Below are 18,529 nucleotides of genomic sequence, written 5' to 3'. Positions count from 1 at the left end.
TTTAGAGTGGAAATGAGAAACTTCGGAGTGATCTTTGACCCAGAGCTTTCTTTTGAACACACATTATAAATGTTACCAAAATCTCTTAATTTCATCTAAGAAATATCACCAAATTGTGTTCATCACCTGCAACATTAAGGCACATTTTGACAGGATGTAAGGTGGCTCTTAGCCAAGGACGGTTTACTTGGCACCATGACCAGGTGCTGCGATGTTTGGCCTTAGCATTGGAAGACAAGTGTAACATGACCAATAAGTTGCCACCTGTTCCATCAAAACATTACACACAAAAGACAACATTCCTCCACCCAGGACAGCAACCACTAAAAAAAGGTGTTAAATCCAATCCTCGCCCAGGACAACTGGAAGCTGCTAGAGACTGGAAAATGCTGGTAGATCTTGGTCAACGGCTTATTTTTCCACCTGAGATTGCCACCACTAACCTTCGACCAGATATTGTCTTGTGGTCTGGATCAGCACGCCTTGTTCACCTGGTAGAGTTAACAGTGCCATGGGAGGATGCTGTAGATGAGGCGTATGAGAGGAAGAAACTGCGGTATGCTCAACTAGCCACTGAAGCGGAACAGCGAGGATGGAGAGTCCGGGTTTACCCAGTGGAAGTGGGTTGTTTCTCAGAGACGTCGGATTCAGTGGCCAAGAGTTGCGTCGCACAGTGAAGAACTTATCTGAAGCAGCAGAGAGGAGCAGCAACTGGCTGTGGGTGAGACGGAAAGATTCTGGCTGGGGATCTCAAGCACAATAGAAAGAAAGAAACGCTGATGTACAGGTAAGTAAGCTGGGCTGAGTTGAGTGGGGGACGGAGGGGGGTGATGCTGGGACGCCAGAATCACCGTCGAGCCCTCTTGAGGTGTCGTGGGCTAGTCGACGAAACACTGAGGATGGAAGGTGCCCACTTGAAAACCCCAGAGATGTACCCTACTTAGCTCAATCCAGACGGTTGTCATGCTGATGCACTGGGGAGGCCACACTGTGGTTGATCCCCGGAGCCAGCATCGCAGCCGTTGTGTGTGCTGATGTGCCAGGGAGGCAAAATAAGCTGATCCCTGGAGCCAGCATTACACTTCAGCCATTAACACCAGACAGAAGGATATCTACATCATCATATGGAAGGAAACATAAATGGATGGAGACACATATGGAGCACATTAGTTTACTGTAAAGCTACGTCTTAGTTGGTGCTTATCTTGGCGAGAGCCGAGTTCAAATCAGCATGAAGTTTTAACATCTACTCTCGTGTAATGGAAATCATTTTTTTAAAGTATTCTTTCCCGATCAGATGCATGATTACTGTAATGCCCTATTCACTGGTACTCGTAGTCATATTATTTCTCGTCTGCACAAAATACTGCTGCTAGAGTTTTAACAGGGACTAAGAGACACCTTCACCTCCTCCACTTCCTGCTCCTCCACCACCTCCTCCTCCACCTCAACCTCCTTCACCACCCCTACCACCTCCACCTCACCTCCTGCAGTCTCTGATTGGTGGAGGTAAAAGGGTTCCAATCTTTGTTTTTTATGATTGCTTATATTTGATAATAAAGTCATTTCTCATTAATATGAATTTCAAGGGACCGGCAAACAAATGTGTATTATCAGGAGTCTAAATGCATACTGTCAGTTTTTATTGAAGTTACAGCAACACTGAAATAAGTTCCCTTTCAAGTCGAAAATAACCATCAAGGTATGGGATATTGCCGTCAGGCAGTAGCGATTGGCTGAGCTTTTATAGCAAAGCTGCCGATAGGCCTCTGCGCGAGCTGCCACGTAAGCCCGCCCCCTTGGGAGCTTACTATACGCAGCGCGCAGAGACTCACTTCCTCTTTTGTCTTCAGCATTGGTAGCGGTAGGTATTAGAGCCCGTAGCTGACTGTACTCAATAAGCTTAAAGCTTGAGAAGCTGGTTTTTGCCCCTTCTCGGAGTTTATTTCAGTTACACTCTTCGGAGTCGTTATTATTATTTAAGGATTTCATATATTGTGTATATTGTTATATATTTTATATATTTCCTTCACGCTTTGCTTGCATCGCGTTGTCTCGTGGTCTCCCGTCTTTCCTTTATTAATTAATTTTGATTATTGTGTTGTGTTTTGGGTTGTATTAAAATATATATTTTTCTGTGTGTATTGTTATATATTTGTGACGCACGTTGCGCTGGCCTTGGCCGCGCGCGTGTCTGCAGCCCCGGTCTTGCCTTGGCTAGACCACGTGTGTGTGGAGCCTGCTCTGCTGTCTCCCACGTACTGCCTGCGGTGAAAAAAAAAAAAAAAAAAAAAAAAAACGCGTGGTAGTTGTACTGTGCCCACATATACTGTGTCCCAGTCACTTAATCACCACCAGCAGTACTGCTGCAGCAAAAAACAAAACAAAAAAATCCCATTCACTACACAGAGGAAGACGACCACTAAGCCTCAATCCCCAGCACCAGCAGGTAAGTAGTGCACAGCATCAGACACTGTACCAGCACATAGCGTCTCCGCTCTGCGGGTCAGCTGACGCTTAGGCGTCTGTGCTAGAGTTCTACGCTCGGTACTCACGCTCCGGCGTGCTGCGCTTAGGCGCTTGGTGTCGGCACTTTGCCACTTGGTGCAGTGCTTCGGCGCTTTGTGCAGCGCATCAGCGCTTGGGGACTTCGGCGCATCGACGCTCGGTGCACGCACCTCGACGCTTCGGCGCTCGACGCTCGGTGCACGCACCTCGACGCGCGACGCTTCGGCGCTCGACGCTCGGCGCGTCGACGCCTCGACGCTCGGTGCACGCACCTCGACGCTCGACGCTTCGGCGCTCGACGCTCGGTGCACGCACCTCGACGCTTCGGCGCTCGACGCTCGGCACATCGACGCCTTGACGCTCGGTGCACGCACCTCGACGCTCGGCGCTTCGACGCGTCGACGCTCGGTGCACGCACCTCGACGCTCGACGCTCGATGCTCGGTGCACGCACCTCGACGCTCGACGCTCGGTGCACGCACCTCGACGCTCGGCGCTTCGACGCTCGACGCTCGGTGCACGCACCTCGACGCTCGGCGCTTCGACGCCTTGACGCTCGGTGCACGCACCTCGACGCTCGGTGCACGCACTTCGGCGCTCGCTCGGTGCACGCACCTCGACGCTCGGCGCTTCGACGCCTTGACGCTCGGTGCACGCACCTCAACGCTCGACGCTTCATCAGTGCACGTCCACGCTTCGGCAACCATGTCCGGGTTCCACCGTTGCGTCACCTGCCAGGCAAAATTGCCAGCGAGCGATCCCCATGAGACTGTGTGGCGTGTCTGGGGCCAGAGCACGCCGCATCCGCGTTGGCGGATAGGGCTTTTTGCCATCTTTGTGCTGGTTTCCAGACACGCACCCTCCGCCAAAGGGCGAAGAAAGCAGTGGGTGGGCGCTCTCCTTCCACTGGATCGTCCCACACCATTTCTGCCCCGCCGTCATCTACGGCGACGCCGCCAGGGCGGCTGCAGCTCTCCAGGAGCCCGTCCTCCCAGCTAACGGCTGGTCAGAGGTCCCCCACCAGACGCGCTCGGGAGCGCAGCCCCTCCCCTCGTAGGGTACGCCCCCGTCGGGAGTCTAGGTCGCACTCCAGATCGCCTCGACGGAGAGCACGCTCTCGTTCCCCTCGTCGGGACAGGCGATACAGAGACAGGTCGGGGGTGGCAGAGCTAACCTCCAAAATGTCTCAATTCATGGAGGTTATGATGGGGCAGCAGTCCATCCTCATGTCCTTAGCAAATGTGGTGCCTCCAGTCCCAGGACAACCGACTGGGCCCATTGCTAGTCAGCCAGTGGCCCCTCCACAACCTGCACCGGTCGTCGCTCCTCCAGTGCAGTCTCAAGGGGAGTGGGATATCGATGCGCTGTCTAGAGACGCATCTGACATCCTAGAGGGGGACAGTACAGAGGCTGAGGTAGCCTCCCAGCACTCTGAGGACGAGCTCCACGTGCTGGACACCAATGACCCTACGTGGTCTGTGGTGGACAGAGCAACCCGCCACTTGGGCGTCGAGTGGCCGATGGCGGAACCACCTCGGCGCTCCTTGTTTGAGTCGCCTTCAGCCCAGTCCAGTCAGTCCAGGATGCTTCCGGCATTCCCAGACTTTATTAAGGAGGTACAGTCCACCTGGGGGGCTCCGGCCTCTGCCCCGGCGACTTCTCGCAAGGCCTCGGCCTTTAACATGCAAGGGGCAAGTGAGGCTGGGTTGGCGTCCTTCCCACCTGTGGACGCTGCGTTCGCCGCGTTGGTGAAGACGCCAACATTATCGGGGCTGACGAAAGATCCTGCATGCCCCAATAAGCAGTGCAGGACCACTGAGGTACACCTCAAGAAGGGGTACGCTGCGGCCACAGAGGCGGTCAAGCTCTCTAATGTGGCCAGCTTGCTGACGGTCTACCAAGCAGCATTAATCAAAGACCTGCCTGAGTGCCCTTCGGCGGCCCTCAGAAGCGAGTTGGGGACCGTCAGTCAACTGCTGGTGAAGCTGGCCCAGCTCAACGCGCGGGCTCAGGGCAGGAGCATCGCGTCTCTGGTGGTGGCCAGAAGGCAGCTCTGGCTCTCGCAGGCGAGAGTGCAGGAACCTGATAAGGCCCCGTTGTTGGATGCCCCAATTACACCGGGACACACATTTGGTCCAGCGGTGGAGGAGATGCTGCAACGCTCCGCCAAGGCGCGGGAGGCGTCACAGCAAATGGCGAAAATGTGGCCAAAACCGTCGTTCCAGCCGAAGCGGCCTCAGGAACATCAGTGGCGCAGGGCGCCACCGCAGCACCAGCCACGGCCAGGGGGTACTAAGACCTCTCCCTCAAGCACAGCAGCGCGCGGTCAACCTCCTTTTTCAAGACCGCAGCGCGGAGGGTGGCGCCCTAAAGGTGGTGCCAAGCCACGCCCTCGGGGCTCTGGCCAGGCCCCTCGCGAACGAGCCCAGCCCAAACAGCCCTGAGAACACCAGGCAGCTGTTAACCCTCCCCTACACTGTCTCCCAGCTCCAGTTCTGGCAACAATGCACCAACGACATCTGGGTGCACAAAACTATATCCACCGGGTACACCCTTCAGTTCCAGTTAAAACCTCCCCCCTTTCGGGGAGTGGTCGTAACTGCAGTGAAGGACTCGGTTCAGTCCTCAGCTCTGAATGTGGAAATACAAGCATTGCTCAGCAAGCGTGCCATTCAACAAGTAGACCCTGCTCTGATCGACCAGGGGTTCTATTCCAAATACTTCCTGGTGCCCAAGAAGGACGGCGGGCTCCGTCCTATTTTAGATCTGCGAGTACTGAACAAATACCTGCGGGTGTTATCGTTCAGGATGCTTACGCACAGGCACATCATCCAGTCAGTCCGACACGGCGACTGGTTCACCACCGTGGACCTGACAGATGCGTACTTTCACGTTCCCATCTGCCCGGGTCACAGGAAGTATCTGCGTTTCGCATTCCAGAGCAGGGTATACGAGTTTTGTGTCCTTCCATTCGGCCTGTCACTAGCTCCTCGAACCTTTTCGAAATGTATGGATGCCATTCTAGCTCCCTTGCGGGCTCAAGGTGTCCGACTGCTGAATTATCTGGACGACTGGCTCGTCTGCGTGCAGTCGAAGGAGCAGGTGGCACAGCACACAGTGATGGTTACAGACCATCTTCGGCGGCTAGGTCTAAAGGTCAATTCAGAAAAGAGCCGCCTAGTGCCGAGCCAACAGACCGAATTCTTGGGTCTACATCTGGACTCAGTGTCCATGGAAGCGACCCTGTCGACACAAAGAGTTGCCTCAATAGGAGGATGGAACGCCATCAACTCGACTGACTGGTTCATGTGGAACGGGGATATAACCTTTGGTAAAAAGGCCGGATTAGGGCGCAAAAGGTTCGGATTAGGGCGCAAAAGGTTCGAGGAGCTAGTGACAGGCCGAATGGAAGGACACAAAACTCGTATACCCTGCTCTGGAATGCGAAACGCAGATACTTCCTGTGACCCGGGCAGATGGGAACGTGAAAGTACGCATCTGTCAGGTCCACGGTGGTGAACCAGTCGCCGTGTCGGACTGACTGGATGATGTGCCTGTGCGTAAGCATCCTGAACGATAACACCCGCAGGTATTTGTTCAGTACTCGCAGATCTAAAATAGGACGGAGCCCGCCGTCCTTCTTGGGCACCAGGAAGTATTTGGAATAGAACCCCTGGTCGATCAGAGCAGGGTCTACTTGTTGAATGGCACGCTTGCTGAGCAATGCTTGTATTTCCACATTCAGAGCTGAGGACTGAACCGAGTCCTTCACTGCAGTTACGACCACTCCCCGAAAGGGGGGAGGTTTTAACTGGAACTGAAGGGTGTACCCGGTGGATATAGTTTTGTGCACCCAGATGTCGTTGGTGCATTGTTGCCAGAACTGGAGCTGGGAGACAGTGTAGGGGAGGGTTAACAGCTGCCTGGTGTTCTCAGGGCTGTTTGGGCTGGGCTCGTTCGCGAGGGGCCTGGCCAGAGCCCCGAGGGCGTGGCTTGGCACCACCTTTAGGGCGCCACCCTCCGCGCTGCGGTCTTGAAAAAGGAGGTTGACCGCGCGCTGCTGTGCTTGAGGGAGAGGTCTTAGTACCCCCTGGCCGTGGCTGGTGCTGCGGTGGCGCCCTGCGCCACTGATGTTCCTGAGGCCGCTTCGGCTGGAACGACGGTTTTGGCCACATTTTCGCCATTTGCTGTGACGCCTCCCGCGCCTTGGCGGAGCGTTGCAGCATCTCCTCCACCGCTGGACCAAATGTGTGTCCCGGTGTAATTGGGGCATCCAACAACGGGGCCTTATCAGGTTCCTGCACTCTCGCCTGCGAGAGCCAGAGCTGCCTTCTGGCCACCACCAGAGACGCGATGCTCCTGCCCTGAGCCCGCGCGTTGAGCTGGGCCAGCTTCACCAGCAGTTGACTGACGGTCCCCAACTCGCTTCTCAACAGCATGGAGCTGTGTCAGCGCATGCTGGGGTTGATGGCTGCCGCCTCACAAGCCCTTCCTTTGGGCTTACTACACCAGAGACCTCTGCAGGCCTGGTTCAATGCCTTCGCGTTGCATCCGCGGAGAGACAAACACCGCAGGCTAAGGGTATCCCAAGCCTGCTGGGAAGCACTACGCTGGTGGAGAGTTCCGTCAAACCTCCGCCAAGGCGTACGCTTGGGTCCCATTTTCAGAAGGCAGGTCATCACGACCGACGCTTCCAACCACGGTTGGGGAGCAGTCTGGAACGGGACAGGGACCCGTGGAGTGTGGTCAGGACCCTGGAGGTCAGCCCACATCAACGCTCTGGAGCTCAGAGCGGTGGACCTCGCCCTCCGGCACTTCTTGCCAGTGCTTCTAGACAAGCACGTGTTAGTGCGGTCAGACAACACCACAGTAGTGGCGTATATCAATCGCCAGGGCGGATTGCGGTCCCCCAGTCTTCACCAGATGGTAACGCGGCTGTTGCTCTGGGCTCAACCGCGTTTAGCCTCTCTGCGTGCAGTTCATCTGCCGGGCAGAGTCAATTACGCAGCGGATCTCCTGTCCAGAGGAGGTCCTCTTGCGGGCGAATGGCGTCTCCACCCTCAAGTGGTGGAGCGCATCTGGGAATGGTTCGGCACAGCGCAGGTCGATCTCTTCGCTTCGCGAGAGACCACGCACTGTCCCCTATGGTTCTCGGTGAAGGACCTCGACAGCCCCCTGGGGGTGGATGCACTGGCTCACGAATGGCCGCCAGGGCTCCTGTATGCCTTTCCACCGATTCCGATGCTCCCCGCCTTCTTGGAGAAGGTCAGGGTAGAGCGAGCGACAGTGATTCTGATCGCTCCTCGGTGGCCTCGGAGAATATGGTTCCCGAGTCTAGTGCAATTACTGCACGGTCGCCCGAGGGAGCTCCCTCTGCGAGCGGACTTGTTGTCCCAAGCTCAAGGAGAGCTTTGGCATCCGAACCCCAAACTCATGCAGTTGTGGGCTTGGCCCCTGAGCGGGAGCGCCTGTCAGCCTTAGGGCTTTCGACTGCAGTTATATCGACCATCCAGAGTGCGAGAGCGCCCTCTACTAGGTCGCAGTATACGTATAAGTGGCAGTTGTTTCAGAGTTGGTGTCTGGCTGAGAGCCATGACCCAGTCTCCTGTCCTATGGCAGTAATATTGCAGTTTCTGCAGAAACTGCTGGATGAAGGGAAATCTCCTTCTACACTTAAAGTGTATTTAGCCGCCATTTCGGCTTGTCATGTACGCATTGACAGTTTATCACCTGGTTGCCATTTTTTGGCATCTCAGTTTCTGAAAGGCGCAAGACGCTTGCGGCCTCCAAGAACGACCAGTTTACCGTCGTGGAGCCTTGATGTGGTGCTAGAAGCCCTTACCAAGGCACCGTTTGAGCCTCTCCACAGTGTGGATATGAAGCTCATATCTATTAAGACTGCATTTTTGCTGGCTGTGGTATCAGCAAAACGCGTGAGCGAGTTACATGCACTTTCAGTGCATCCTTCTTGTACTCGTTTTGCAGGAGACGGTTCTAAGGTCTCCATGCGCCCTAATCCGGCCTTTTTACCAAAGGTTATATCCCCGTTCCACATGAACCAGTCAGTCGAGTTGATGGCGTTCCATCCGCCTCCTTTTTCTTCCCCAGAGGAAGAGCGGTTACACATGCTCTGCCCCGTGAGGGCATTGAGGTGTTATATTGACCGTACAAGGACTGTGAGGCAGACAGAACAGTTGTTCATATGCCATGGTTCTAGATCTTTGGGTCAGCCGCTGTCTAAACAGCGCCTTTCCCACTGGATAGTGGATGCTATTAGATTAGCGTATGAATCTGCAGGCCTTCCACCACCAGGGCAGTTGAAGGCGCATTCTACCAGGGGTATGGCGACATCCTGGGCCCTCTTTCGAGGGGTGCCGGTGTCTGATATTTGCGCGGCAGCCAGTTGGGCTACGCCGCATACTTTCATGAGGTTTTACAGGTTAAATGTACTGGATTCCTCTGCTCCACTTTTTGGAGCATCTGTTTTGCACTCTATGACGCCTCAGGATGCGGACGTATAGAGTGGTTGATAGCATGGTGTTGACTGTTCCACCTTTAAGACAGGTGTCATTACGAGCATAGACGCTGAGGCGCAGCTCCGCATATGCCTAGATGTACTGCCTACGCAGTTGCGTTATGACGTAAGTCTGTCCTACTGCCGAGAATCCTCCCTCGCGACGGCTTGGGTACACTGTTCCCATACCTTGATGGTTATTTTCGACTTGAAAGGGAACGATAGGTTGCGGATGCAACCCCGGTTCCCTGAAAGAGAAAATGACCATCAAGCCGCGTGGTCGCTTCAGAAGCCTTCACGGCCTGAAGAGCAAAAGAGGAAGAGAGTCTCTGCGCGCTGCGTATAGTAAGCTCCCAAGGGGGCGGGCTTACGTGGCAGCTCGCGCAGAGGCCTATCGGCAGCTTTGCTATAAAAGCTCAGCCAATCGCTACTGCCTGACGGCAATATCCCATACCTTGATGGTTATTTTCTCTTTCAGGGAACCGGGGTTGCATCCGCAACCTATCGTTTTCAATTACAGAACAAAGAAAGTATTATACATTTTAAAGTATTGTGCATTTTTTTGAAAATACAGTTGGGAGTGAGCGTTTGAAAATGAACTGCATTTGCAATCTGCATGTCCCATTCTAATCAAGGACAATTTTAAACCACTAAAGACGTCCTCAATATCAGGTTTTGAGCAAATCGGAAATGCTGACGACTTGCATCCACAGTTTGCTGTTCATAGTCATGTAGAAATTTTGTAGTATCAGGAAATTGGTCCCAAGTTCGTTTCAAGGAGACTTTACTGTATTGTGTGTGCTTCTCCTTCCCCCCCAGGGCACTGTGAGGGATGCCGTCGGGATTTTCCCCCAGACCTTTGTGAAGGTGATCAAGCAGCTGCCGGAGAAGGACTCAGACTCAGAGGAGAGTGAGGGAGGGAAACAGCTGAACTGCCTGCGCTGCTACTACTATGACGCAGGGACCCCACAGAGCAGGTGAGACAGTCATTTGTTTTACGAGTTTTGTAAAGTTTCATTTTCTAAGTTAATCTGTCGTGTGTCTCTTATTGTATAAGCGATTCCATAGCGTGCAGTTTGGGTGACAGAACTACAACTACTCCTACTACTGCTGCTGCTACTACTACTACTGCTACTACTCCCCGTCATATTACTACGACTACGACTACTACTACTACTACTACTACTACTAATAATAATAATAATAATAATACTACATTTGTAAATCACGTTCCATTGAAAACAATATCACCTCTTCGCAATATCATGCATAATTTATATTCAAAAACATTCTAGATCAACAATCTTTTTATTTATTTTTATCTAACCAGGTGCCTCGTTTACAAGGGGATCCTGGAAAACAATAAAAAGACAATTGCAAAGTACAAACAGCACAAGAATAAATAAGAATGAGGACTGAAGGAGAAGCATTGGCAGGAAGTTCTAATTAATTCACAAATAGGATCTTTAAAACCAGAAAGAGAAAGATGATGAAATTCCATCTTCACACTATGATGGAAACAGTTCCACATCTTCGGAACAGCCAGATTAACAGAATCCTGAGAGCGTGAACTGTAGCCAATGCCAGTCCTTTTTACCAGAGCACTTAGATAGGGAAGTACCAAACACCTTAAACACAAAACAATACCAATGAAAAAGCCTCAAGAACAAATCTGCCACAGCAAATCTCATTTATGTTCAGACTGCTTGCAAGCAAACTGGTAGCAGTCACTAACTTTAGTGTTTAAACTCATAAGAATATTTTGTTTAAAATGATAATAAAACAGATCTAATCTTCCCTAGGTTTTCAGATAATGTTTCATTTAGAAGTCGTGATGTATAATGACGCGTGTGGGAGGTCTCTTGAACCAGTTTGTGATCAAAGCCACTTGTTTGCTTGGCAGGTTGTGTCACAAGCAGGATGCTCCAGACGGCTCTCTCATAGCCATCAGCTCACCTAGTAGAAGTGGTCAGTAGTCTTCGTTGTGCGAGTAGCAGGTGTATTAATGTCCATTCAGGAGAATTTCTTCTTCTGCACCTAATGTAATGAGAGTAAAACTCACCCCTGACGGACATCAATCAGCATAATCTAGCAGCCAGACATTTCATTGAGCGAGAAAACTGTGCCATCAGCACATTTTAGCAGCTCTATTAATGAAATGAATGGGCTGGTGCTAATTTATTCTGGAAGCACTGTGACAGGACTGCATGAATGAAATCTCTTTCACTGAAATCCCTTTGCACTCCCTGACTATAACACTGCTGCTGATCTGCCCTTACAGGGACTAGAGGAGCAATGAGCAATTCATTCCTCAATTTGGACAGGCAATAATCAATAGTAGTTGATGCATTGAGAGCAATCTTGGTATTCAAAAGCAAAAAGCAAACAAATGTGTAGGCGCTTCACACACACCTTGAGATACAGTTGAGAAGGTGCATGTTATTATGCATAGGGCCATAGTTTCAAAGCATTTCTGTAATGGGCAGTGTTGTGTGATACACTGCCGTTACGAATTCTGTCCCCTGAGATGAGATGAGATGAGGTTAGAGGCTCTAAAACCATGAATGCAGCCCTCTTTGGCATTGTGGTTAAGACATGGTCTGCACGGTTTCCGGTTCATGCCCAGCCTGCGCCATGTTACATTTACTTCAGTCTTTTTTTTTTTTTTTAAAGATTCGATATAAATGCATGTGCTAGCTATATATTATATAGGAGAGCGCTCAATAATGAATTAAATCCATTGTAGCTGCCCTATACTTGTGCTACCATTAACTTACCATCCTAGTGCCACTGTGCCTATCTGCCATTGAAGATCATTTAGGGTATAGTTAGCACAATGTGGTCCCATTCTACCAGCCTCACCCCATTGTAGCTGCCCTATACTTGTGCTACCATTGCCCCTCAGTGTAATACAGAGCCACTGCAGTGCCGCTGCCTGTCTGTCTGCCATTGAAGATCATTTAGGGCAGAGTTAGCACACTGTGATCCCATTCTACCAGCCTCACCCCATTGTAGCTGCCCTATACTTGTGCTACCATTGCCCCCCTCAGTGTAATACAGAACCATTGCAGTGCCGCTGTCTGTCTGTCTGCCATTGAAGATCATTGAGGGTATAGGTAGCACACTGTGGTCCCATTCTACCAGCCTCACCCCATTGTAGCTGCCCTATACTTGTGCTACCATTGCCCCGAACCATTGCAGTGCCGCTGTCTGTCTGTCTGCCATTGAATATTATTTGGGAATGTCTGCTAGTATAGAATGTTACTTATTTTGTTCTTAGTTTTATGCTTCAATACCTTTTTTATTTTGGGTAACTTGGAAAGCCTAAATCTCAGTGTAACCCCCGCGTATGACAGAATCCCTCAGAAGTGCGTGTATTTGAATGGTGTGCTGCTTTGCTTTGCAGAGATATCTGTGTGGAAGAAGAGCTGTCGATCCAGCCCTCCTACAACGACCTGCTGACTCGAATGAGGTACCAACACACACACACAGCTTTCACTGTAAAATGTCTCACAACAGTTATCCACGGCACATCTGCAAGGCCGAGTTTTCTTCCCCCTTTCTTCATTCTATATCAGTGTGGAACTATAATAATACACTTCATGTGAAAATAAATAGGCACATTTTACAGTAGGTTTTCAATTGACACATTTTAAAAGATGATATGCAGTGAGGCTACAGTACAGTTCTATGTTAACTCAATGCTTTATTCATTTGAAAAATAATTGATTTGTTCATCACGTTGAAAATATTCATCAGCGGGTTCTGTTCATATCAGTAACAAGTTAGTACACCTCTTCAGTCTAAAAAAATCACTGGACTACCTTGTTTTACAATCCTCTAGGGGGCAGATGACTGATACACTGTGTTTACTGCAATTGAGAACATCTTAAAACCTAACCTGCAGTCTATCTGGAAGAGCTTGATTCATTGGAATTGAAACTACCCTGCAGTCTGCCATTAGTACTGTCTTCTGTTCTGACCACAGGATCAGCCCCTGTGACGCTGCTCATAGTTCATTGCAATTGATCATGTTTATCTGCAGGGTCGGCTGCAGACTCAGTTCTGTGACTGAAGGGCTCAGGAAGAGTTTTACAGAGCTCACTGCGCTTCTCAGGAAGTCTTTAAAAAGATCTAGAGGTTGTCACCTCCCCCCACAAAAAACAAAACATAACAAGCTGCTTATATTTCTGTCAGAATTCAATAGAAATGCAACAGGAGTGTGGTCGATTCTTGCAGCTATTACTGGAAATACAAGCTTCCTTTTTGACACCCAGCAGTGCAATGCATGTATACAGTATGATGTGAAGGCCGAAAAACATCAGCACTGTTGTGGACATTTTCCCTTTACAGTTTATCCAAATCCCGACCCGTTTAAAATGTAATTTAAAAAACAGCATCTCGGTGGAAAAGAAGCGCAAAATCATGTCAGGGTCCGAAAAGAAATCAGGGGCAGCTCGGATTGGCAGCCAAATGAACATGGAAACGCAGTATCAGGGCCAGCAGGGTTTTCAGCCCGGGTTGAGTGGGTTAGAATTGCAGCCTTTTATTCAAGGGGATCATCTTTAATTAGCTGATTGGACAATTGTCCAGCCAGTCTGTACAGGGATCTTATTAAGCTGGGGAGCAGTCTATCTCCAGCAGAAATAGGCTCAATATAATATCATAAATCTGTTTTGCACTTTCGTTAGCTACAGAGGTCTCAAAGTGCAGTTTTGAAGTTAAAGCAAATATGTATTTTAATTTTGAAACATCTGGCACTACACTAGGCTAAAGAACGTTTCCTGTTCCCATGTGTTATTCTCAGTAAATCTGTTAAACTTGCACAAGGGTCATGTCACCTCGGCAGGGTCATGTCCCTCGCTGAAAGCATGTCAGTCGCTTGCCATGTTTATTAACATGCTTTACCACACCTCTCTGTGCTTTACAATGCTTCCCTATGCTTTACCAGCCCTCTCTGTGCTTTACAATGCTTCCCTATGCTTTACCAGACCTCTCTGTGCTTTACAATTCTTCCACATGCCTTACCATAATTCTCTGTGCTTTACAATGCTTCCCTATGCTTTACCAGACCTCTCTGTGCTTTACAATGCTTCCCTATGCTTTAGCTTTCACTGTGCTTTATTACACTTTGCGAAACTTTTTATAAGGGAAACTGTTGAAGGTATGGGCATACCCTCCAGGTGACCAAGGAAATTAAAGAATCTCTGAAAGCATGACTTGCAAACAGAGATTTCTTTACCTAGTGTAGTACCAGACATCATGTTTGCACAACAGGTAAGATGTAGGGTATTATTGTGTTATCTATAATGTCCCTCACCACTCACCAGCATGTTTACCCTGTAGGGAGCTGTTTCACAATGAAGACCTTGCTTTGAACTATCGGGACCCGGAAGGGGACATGATTCGAATTCTGGACGACCAGGATGTAGAACTCATGGTGTCGGAGTGCAAAAGTCAAAGTGCAGCAGACAGGCCGGCCAACCAGTTTCCATGGGAACTCCACGTGACCCGAATCGATGACCTTTCCGTTTACAACACAGAGCCGTGAAGCATTTATCACAGCAAGTTTTGGAAACCAGACACAATATAGGACTTTTCTATGACTCTACATTGAGATTAAATGTAATTCATCATTTTGTTTTTAACCAGAAAACTAATGTTTTGTCCAGTGCCTTCTTTAGTGTATTGAAGAAGCACCCTAGCCCAAAACATGCATCTGCTTGACTGATTATTTAAGTTGTGGAATATTTTTTTTCATTTACTGCAAAAAGCTGCTGATAAGTGCAAAAATTAAGAATTCTCACTAACACGTATGTGATTCCCCTAGTAAAAGCATAGCAAAGTGTATCAAGCACAGTGAAAGCATGGTAAAGCACAGAGGTATGGTAAAGCATGTTAAAAACAAGCCATGCTAAACTAACCCTTATAAAAGTTTTCCCTAGTCAAAGCATAGCAAAGTGTAATAAAGCACAGTGAAAGCATAGGTGAGCATTGTAAAGACCAGCGAGGTATGGTAAAGCATGTTAAAAAAAAAAAACATGGCAAAGTGCAGTACAGTAAATGCACAGTTTAACCATGGGAAAAGCATGGAAAAACTAAAATTACTGCAAAAATACTGTGGTAAACTTTTATAAGGGTAATACTGCATCTCAATAGATGATTTGTTATGAATTTTACTGTCAGTTAAATTAAATAAATAACTAGTACCACAAAAATAAAATGGAACTATTATAATATTTACATTAAAAATATGTATTGAATGAACAGTGAGAAGTAATAATGTATTTTAATACTGGAAAAATCTGCATGCAAATTTTACATTTTCCAAACAATACAAATCTGATGTGTTTTTTTTTGTTTGTTTGTTTTTTTTACTAACTTGTCTGGTAATAAAATGTAAATTATTAACATTTGTCTTACTTTTTTTTTTTTTTTGCTAAAGGATTACCACGGAATTGTGCAAGCCCCAGACTTTGAGAATTTCTGTGTAAGGCTTCCGAATCTGATTGCTGTGGAATATAATCACTGGCAGTCAGAGCAGATGTCAGAATCTGATTGTTTGCTCTGTTGTAGATTTCTGCAGGGTTTTGTGTGTGCGCATGACCCTGTTCGCTGCGTTTGTTAGTACAGTCAAACCCGCTTATTATCATCACATTGAACTGTCCTGACCATACATGATTATAATGTGAGTCAGAGGAAGCAAGCTCCTGATAATATCATGTTGGTTAATATCACACTCTGCTTAATATTAGGGAAATGTAACAGTCATACAATTGACTTCCACCCCACTTAGTAGCACTTCAAAATACCTGCATCAGCTAAACTGTATTTTGACACATTCTGTATACACTGTACTTGTGGTCACATGACCACCCAGCTTGACTTGTTGAGGGCAGGAGTGTGTGTTCAGTGTTTCTTTGAGCATTGCTTGTTAAAATGAAAAAGTCTAAAAGATTTAAACATAGCCACAAAGGCTGCAATAATTGCTATATCCGAGAACGGAGAGACTCTTGCTTACAAATTGTTTTTGCACCTCAAAGATTCTTAAACACAGGAATTATATTTTGAGAGCCTATCACAGCTGTCAAGTAACTTGTACTGCTAAAAGTGCTTACAGGAAAGTACGAGGACTCAGAAGAGAACTTCAGCTGGTTTCAGTGTGTACGCGGTCGGTTGGTTTGTTAGGTTATTGATGAAGTTCTGATAATCTTAACTCTGCTTATTGTCACAACGTAGGTTGAGTCCCTTTCAAGTGTGATATGAAACAGGTTTGACTGCACTTCAATATACTATCAAAAGTATCACTGGACATGCACACTAGTAATTAGATTCAAGAAGTATGTTTTGATTGCTGAAACGTATACTTACTGACAGATAGGGGAGAGACTCCTGCACCTGTCAAAGTAATTGTAGCTAACAAAATAGTTAAATTTTCTCCACCAAGCACATCCATACATTATGTACTATAGGTCTCAAATGTGGAGTTTTGAAAGAAACACATGTTTTAGGAAAAATAATAATAATAATTATTATTTATTTCTTAGCAGACACCCTTATACAGGGCAACTTACAATTGTTACAAGATATCACATTTTTTTTACATACAATTACATTATTTTTTTATACATTATTTTTACATACAATTACCCATTTATACAGTTGGGTTTTTACTGAAGCAATCTAGGTAAAGTACCTTGCTCAGGGATACAGCAACAATGTCCCCCATCTGGGATTGAACCCACAACCCTCTGGTCAAGAGTCCAGAGCCCTAACCACTACTCCACACTGCTGCCCCAACTGAAATAGGTTAAAGAAATGTAAGTCATTATTTTAGACTGGCTTGTACTTCCTGTGTCACCCCTTCACTGGCTTCTTTCCAGTAACCAATGGGCTGATTCCCGTGTTGACTGATAGGCTTTTAGCCAGTAACATGCTTTGACCCAGAAGACACTACTGGCGTGAATAAAAAAATAAAATAAAATAAAAAAACAGAAAAGAAAGACCATTGCACAAAGAAACTGGAATAATTGAAATTGTAAAAAAAATGCTACTATTCAGCAGGGTTTTAAATAAATATTAAAGTGAGATTGCATCACGTGGATTAAACACGAACAGTTGGCAGTTACAGACTTCGAATACATGTTTGACAAAACGTGTATCTATCAAAACTGCACAGTTGAGACCTATGTTTGTTAGCTTCAGTTGTCTATTTGCCTTTTTAAGACCGCAATCATTTTGTAAATGTAAATTAAATCCATTAAGAGTATAGGACTCAGCCAAGAGATCAGAGTTCAAAATACAGTTCAGATAGTTTTTTTTGCTCCCTCTGTATACTGCTTACAAACCATTGAATGCACTGCTATTTCCAGTGAAAAGACTTATAGGAAGTGGCTGCTTGAATGACTAATTTGCATATTGTGCAACAGATGTAGGCAGTTGTACAAACGCCAGCTGACATCACACCTGTTTTTTATGCAAACTATAGAAGCCTGGAGGCACTGTGTACCTTTCCACCCTGGTGCTTTGCAAGGTAATAATTAATAATCGCATGGTAAAAACACAGCACAGTGTAAATGACAATGAAAGGAAGTATGGAAAGCACAGAAAAGATAATGAACCAACCCCTTCTCAAAGTGCACTGCTTTGGTATCCCCCTGGTAAAAGCACAGCAACGTGTAGTAATTTACATCAAAGAAAACAAACTCTCTTTCATAAAAACATAAGCATATAAGAAAGTTCACAAACGAGAGGAGGCCATTCAGCCCATCTTGCTCGTTTGGTTGTTAGTAGCTTATTGATCCCAGCATCTCATCAAGCAGCTTTTTGAAGGATCCCAGGGTGTCAGCTTCAACAACATTACTGGGGAGTTGGTTCCAGACTCTGACAATTCTCTGTGTAAAAAAGTGCCTCCTATTTTCTGTTCTGAATGCCCCTTTATCTAATCTCCATTTGCGACCCCTGGTCCTTGTTTCTTTTTTCAGGTCGAAAAAGTCCCCTGGATCGACATTGTCAATACCTTGAATCAGATCACTGCGTAGTCTTCTTTGTTCAAGACTGAATAGATTAAATTATTTTAGCCTGTCTGCATACGACATGCCTTTTAAACCAGGGATAATTCTGGTCGCTCTTCTTTGCACTCTTTCTAGAGCAGCAATATCCTTTTTGTAACGAGGTGACCAGAACTGAACACAATAGTCTAGATGAGGTCTTACTAATGCATTGTAAAGTTTTAACATTACTTCCCTTTATTTAAATTCAACACTTTTCACAATAATGAACAAGTCCCTTCAAAAAGTTTACAGCAGTATCCCAGGTAAAGGCAAGTAAACTGTGGTAAAGCACAGTAAGAAAAAAATAAAATAAATGCAGAATACAAAAGAGGGAAACCACGATGTTCTGAAGTGTTGTTTAAAGCGGTCAGAAGTATTGGCGTTGCTTTTTTTATTAGACAGTATATTTACTTTCTACATTTTGTTCACTTAATAACCACACAGATAGCTTGTTT

General features: G+C 47.3%; 1 protein-coding gene across 2 annotated transcripts in view; it reads left to right on the top strand.

Moving 5' to 3' along the window:
* LOC117965688 (neutrophil cytosol factor 4-like) overlaps positions 1–14,960 on the top strand; it is a 42,285-nt gene extending 27,325 nt beyond the window's left edge. For both annotated transcript variants that reach the window (XM_059016181.1, XM_059016180.1), the window contains 3 exons: positions 9,841–9,998; positions 12,428–12,493; positions 14,368–14,960. In XM_059016181.1, the coding sequence (XP_058872164.1) occupies positions 9,841–9,998; positions 12,428–12,493; positions 14,368–14,572 (429 nt within the window). In that variant the 3' untranslated portion in view covers positions 14,573–14,960. The remainder of the gene's footprint in view (positions 1–9,840; positions 9,999–12,427; positions 12,494–14,367) is intronic.
* The last annotated feature ends 3,569 nt before the right edge of the window (positions 14,961–18,529 follow it).

This window comes from Acipenser ruthenus, chromosome 52 (genome assembly GCF_902713425.1).
Source record: "Acipenser ruthenus chromosome 52, fAciRut3.2 maternal haplotype, whole genome shotgun sequence".
Lineage (NCBI taxonomy): Eukaryota > Metazoa > Chordata > Actinopteri > Acipenseriformes > Acipenseridae > Acipenser > Acipenser ruthenus.
The sequence above is the reverse complement of the archived record's forward strand: the minus strand, read 5'-3'. Positions and strand labels throughout refer to the sequence as shown.